At 41.4% G+C, this 5361-nt stretch overlaps 1 protein-coding gene across 1 annotated transcript; it reads right to left on the bottom strand.

The window, feature by feature from the left end:
- Positions 1-364: 364 nt before the first annotated feature.
- Positions 365-3945, bottom strand: LOC124652004 (HSP-interacting protein-like). Its single transcript, XM_047191026.1, has 3 exons — positions 3802-3945; positions 1131-3642; positions 365-522 (listed from the first exon to the last, which is right to left on the bottom strand). Exons 1-3 carry the CDS (start codon positions 3943-3945, stop codon positions 365-367), a joined length of 2814 nt encoding a protein of 937 aa, XP_047046982.1.
- Between the last annotated feature and the right edge of the window lie 1416 nt (positions 3946-5361).

The raw sequence follows: 5361 nt of genomic DNA, 5'->3' as shown, positions 1-5361 counted from the left end.
CTAGAGGGAGAGATGATTGATTGGGAAGGGTTGGAATATTATAGTGAAATGTGGCCCAATGCCTGCAATACTTCATTTCTTTATATTTATGTTATTGTCACTCTGATCATTCCATGAGTGATATGCCGATTTATTCTATCACGGTTCTTTATTCTATATATATCCAGTAATGGTTATGGTTATATGTAATGATTCTACACAGCAAACAACGGTCATGCAGTTCATTTTCTGTGTATTACATCAAATAAACAATTTTGGAATAATCTTAATAATACATACCAATAAGGAATGAAATTACCTTTTGCAGTTAGCATCAACACTGGTACCCATGTCGACAGCATCAAGTCCTATGTTAAGTACAAGCTCACGTGTGCTTTATGTGCTCTAGTATGTTATGCAGCTTCGAAGGCTGCCTTCGGAATAAAGGTTCAAGACGGAAAGAAGAACTACCATTTTTCAACTTTTTAGCATCGTACATCTCGTTCCATGCTTGAACTATCTCATCAATCTTGAAGCTCAATCCTGAATAACAAAGAAAAAGTCTTAACAACTTATATGCTCTTAAATGTAGTTAAGAGGATGTAAAATTTTAAATCTCTGTCCTAGCAGATTGGTAAAGTTTTAGTTTAATGCCACGACTAATAGTAATTTTTCTACATGTAAAGCACACCATGACTAAGAAAAGTTCATAAAATCTTGTTTTTCTTGACCGTGAACAGTTCTCAGCTGTAATACTGAATTGCTTCTGGAATACAATACCAAATCATAGCAACGGATGCTGTGGTTATAGCTTACTATCCGCTGTCGAAACTGATTGGCTTTGGAAATTTGCAATCTACATTCTGAATACCGCAGATCCCAGTATTTGTGTTTTATAGCTTATAACTCCGTATATGGTTGATAATTGGAAATGCATGATTCACTTGCGCGGATACTTAGTCATTTTTGCCTCTACTAATACAAATAGTCATATACAGGTTTAGGTTAACGCTAGTGGTCCATAAAAAATAATCATTATAAGAAGTATGATTATAGCATACATGACTTACATGTACGAGTCTTGGTTTTGATGATTTAGCAACAAGGAACAAAGAAATTGCAGAAAGTAAGGAAAAATGCTTACATCGTACCTTCTTGAGTTTTCTCATTCGCACAGTGGTTCTTTATCATTACACTGATATCTGCCAGGGAAGCTCCACCGGTCTTAAATTTTTCAATTGCTTCGGTGAGACTTTCCTCCCAGCTAGCAAGACCTAACTTGAATTCTACTACTGAACGCTCATAAAGAATGGTACCCCATGAAATGTTTAGCTGTGATCGCATATTTGAAGCTTGCTCAAACGCTTCATCTGATGTTAAATCTTTTAGGTGCCCATCCAAGCCCAACTTGTCCAGTAGGATTTTCTCCTTTTTTGATTTAGACATCCCTTTTAGTCGTAAATATTCTATTCCCTCCCACATCTCCATTCCTTTTTCCATATTATCCTCAGCACGGTTAAATAATTCTAGTACTTCAGTTCCCATGTCTACCTTACATGCATCTGCATAACGCCAAGAAAGCTTTGCTTGCTCAAACTGTTGATGCCCAAGTGCAATAAGACCTTCATAAAAGTCTGGTTTTACGTCCACAGTATCTTCAAACTTCTTTCCAGCTTTGACATATTCAGCACATGCCAATTCATATGCACGCTTGACCTGGGAAAGTACAGATTCTTTTGGAGCATCTTCAGATAAACATAATCTCTTCTTTGCACGAGACATGTGTATGTTGCCCCAATTAAACAGCGCTAGAGCTGCCATTTCTTGAAATTTTGCCTCTGCTGCATGAAATATCTCCTGAGCTTCGTCGCTTGTGATGGTGTCTTCCATTGCTTCATAGTACAGCCGCGTACCAAGGTCACGGAGATCTACATATGCATCAGAATCAAAACCAACATGGTTCTTGAATAGACGAGCAAACTGCATCATCCAGTCATCAGCATATGATGAGTTCTTTTCTTCTGCAATCCTAGAACTTCCACACTCAGAAATGCTCTGCTTTCTTTCTAACGTTGCAGTAGATATACTGGGCATAACAATGTCCCTAGTGATCTCACGCTCAGGACTTACTTCTTTTATGTACAATCGAGCTGGTCCTTGCTTCAGGTCTTCGACCCACCTTAGTTCTTCACTTGATGTAATTGTCACCAAGTCACCCTCTATATCCTGAAATTTAAGAAGCATTGCCTTCAGGTGGGGACTGTACTTACACCGAGCTATGTTTATCAATTGCAGCAGACTACAATTTTCTGGAACTAGTGCAATCCTTATGTCATCTCCCAAAACAAACTTTGCAGTCTTCGTTTCTCCATCGTTAGCATATGTGCTCTTCTCCCTCGTATGCTTTTGCTCATCTCTACCATGACTTGGCTGTTTGATTGCACTTTGGTTTTCCTGCTTGTCCTCGCCACGACTAGTATGCTGCTCTAAGGAGTTTTTTACTTGGTTGCCATTGATAAACCTTTCATACATGTCAGTGTGTGTTTCTTGTTTGCTTTGACTAGTGGTATGTACCTCCTCAATGTGCTTTTGACGTTTGTCCACATCGCCGACCTGATTCTGTGCTGTATGTGTTTCCTGCTGACTCTGACCACTTCTCACCTTTATCTCTTTGAGGGGATTTTCATGCTTGTTTTGATTCTGCATTTCTTTGCGGTGCATTTCTTCCATATCCCAAGAAGTGTGCTGCAGTTGTTGGTTTTCATGATTTTCTCCTTCTTTGTTCTTATCATGCTTCACATGGTTCTGTTCTGTGGAACATTTATCTTCATCATGATTATGCCTCGACTGCATCTCCTTGGCGTCATTTTCTTCATTGCTTAAATCTATCTTCATATGGTTTTCTTCATCACAGTTTTCTTCATTTTCATCTTCATCATTCTCTTGGATATCGTCATCATGAATCAACCACACCTCTTCCTGGACTATGGAGTTTCTGAATTTTCGAGATACTTTCCTCTTGATCTTCTCTTTTGCAAATATCGTCTTATGCTCCACTGGTGACACAACCTGATCCTCCAATATATTTTCTTTCTCCTCCATCTCCTCCTTAATACTCTCAAAGAGCTCCAATGCAGTAATGTTGTTCGGTTCGAAGCTCAGCACCTTTTCCACATCACTACACGCTAGATCCAGCCTATCCAATGCTTCAAAGCATCGCGCCCTTTTCAGTAATGCATTTGTATATTTGGGTGATGCCTCCAGTGCTGCATTGCACTCATCAACCGCGCGTTCATAATCCTCAGGGTTCATGTGCATGTAACATGCAGCAATGTTGCAGTGGAGGAAGGCGATATCGCCATGCTCCTTTGGCAAGAGCTTTATTGCCTCGTCAAATATGGAGGCTGCCCCTTCATAGTCCCGCCTCTGGAATAGCTTTGTCCCGTCCCCCTTTAGTTTGATAGCCTGCTCATAGTCCCTCTTCTGGGATAACTTTGTCTCTTCCTCCAATTTGATCCTCGCCTCCTCATCCTTCAAACCGATAGCGGCCGCATCCTCCTTCGAGGTGACAGTCACCCCCTCCTCCTTCGAGTCAGTTGCAGCACCCTCTTCCTTCAGTTCAATGGCTGTTCTGTCCTCCTTCAAGTCGATAGCCACCCCCTCCTTCATTTTGGTAGATGCCCCCTCGACCGTCAATTCGATAGACACGCCCTCATCCTTCAATTCGATAGTCACCGCCCCTTCCTCCTTCAGCTCAATAGCCACTCCCTCCTCCTTCAACTCAATAGCCATCCCCTCCTTCAGTTCGACAGCCATCCCCGCCTCCTTTAATTCGTTTACCACCCCAATAATGTGGCCTTCGTCTTTATCCACCAATGAATTTGGAGTGTCCTGGCTGTTGCCTGAACTACTTGCGCAATTAATTGATCCAGATTCGCTTGGCTTCTCGCTTGGTATTTCCTCCATGCTTCAGATTTTGCAAGCCTTCCCTTTTCTCAAATCAAGAAACCATTTGAATGATACAAGTTGTTGGACCAACTTTTCCGCTTCTTCCTGAATCAACAAAAAGATCTTCTGCTCCTCCTTCCAGTTGAAGTTGCGATGATAACAAGAATGAAACTGAGGAATACGGGAAAGAGAGATTGAGCAACAATGATTCACTCCTCCCTCTTCCCCGTGCAAATGGAAATCTTACCCTACCCTGGAAACTCCATCGAGAATACACACCGTAGAATGATGCATCAACTGGAAGGGGGGATTTGGTGAGAGCTATCCTAATTTTTTTAACAAAGTAAAAGTAAGGAGAATGCAAAAATGATTGAAGAAGGAATGACGCAAACGGGAAAGCAAAGCATGAGGAGGCATGCTACGAGAATGGAGCAAGGGGTGGACAAGGCGCGAGCGGAAGGGAAGCCACACAGTTTTTGGGTACTGTGAGGGTGCCACCGGATGATGGCCCATGCATGGTTCCTTTTTTGGGTTGTCTCGGAGGGTTACGGAGTTCAGCAGCTGGTTTGGAACTGCTATATTTGACATATTGCCTCTGTGGTCAGCATATTGACACTGCGGGCGGTTTTAACTAATTTTAGTGCTGTCTGAGACTACTTTATCTAAGAATAGCTGCAAACACATTTTCTTAATTAGAACCCTGTACATTAATTCTTATTATGGTGTTTCCTAATTCGTTCCGATTTCTGCTGCAGATATTACATTGGAGCAACATAAGCATCCAAGGGGTTCATGTCAAAATGTGCTTTTTTCACTTGAGTAAGTTCAGAGTCGGTACAGCATGGGCATGGATGCATGATCCTCGTTGCTGGAAGAGTTGCCAAAAGATGTTGCAACATCCACATTTGTTTGGGTCGTACCAACGTCTATGTTGCTTATTTGCGAAATCATGCTTGTGCTTAGACATTTCTTTGGTGGACATGAACCATCCTTTGGTAAAAAAGTATGCCTGCATATGTTCTCTCCATATTTACTGTGCTACATCTTCAAAACACCATTTTGTTCCAGTTCTAACCCCTCATATAGGATTGTGCATTGTCCAAGATCACACTTGTTGAACACAAAATCATCTCGTGGCATCGGAAAGGCTGCGGCTCCTAATATTACCAATTCATTGACTGAGCTGGATCATGGGTACCAAAGTAGAATTCATGAAAGTGTATCTCAAAAACTTGTCCTCTGTTACGCTGGTCATGTCCCCAAAACATAAACACATTCAGTGGCAACCTAAGAAGGTTGTGAAACATTGTTGCACCGATAAATCATGTATCACAAATAAAAGCCAAGAACTGATAATTGTGTGGTGCTCAACTATCTGAACAAGCAATGTTTCAGGTTGCTGGACACATTATATAAGGTGTGTCACAGCAGAGA

This window comes from Lolium rigidum, chromosome 5 (assembly GCF_022539505.1).
Source record: "Lolium rigidum isolate FL_2022 chromosome 5, APGP_CSIRO_Lrig_0.1, whole genome shotgun sequence".
Taxonomy (NCBI): Eukaryota; Viridiplantae; Streptophyta; class Magnoliopsida; order Poales; family Poaceae; genus Lolium; species Lolium rigidum.
This window is presented reverse-complemented; position numbering and strand designations above follow the sequence as displayed.

Coding starts and splice junctions, on each gene's coding strand:
- LOC124652004 (XM_047191026.1), bottom strand. CDS start 3,945: ATGGAGGAAATACCAAGCGAGAAGCCAAGCGAATCTGGATCAATTAAT. Junction 3,643..3,801: donor TGGTAAACGAATTAAAGGAG/GCGGGGATGGCT, acceptor ACCAAAATGAAG/GAGGGGGTGGCTATCGACTT. Junction 523..1,130: donor GAATGAGAAAACTCAAGAAG/GTACGATGTAAG, acceptor TTTGTTATTCAG/GATTGAGCTTCAAGATTGAT.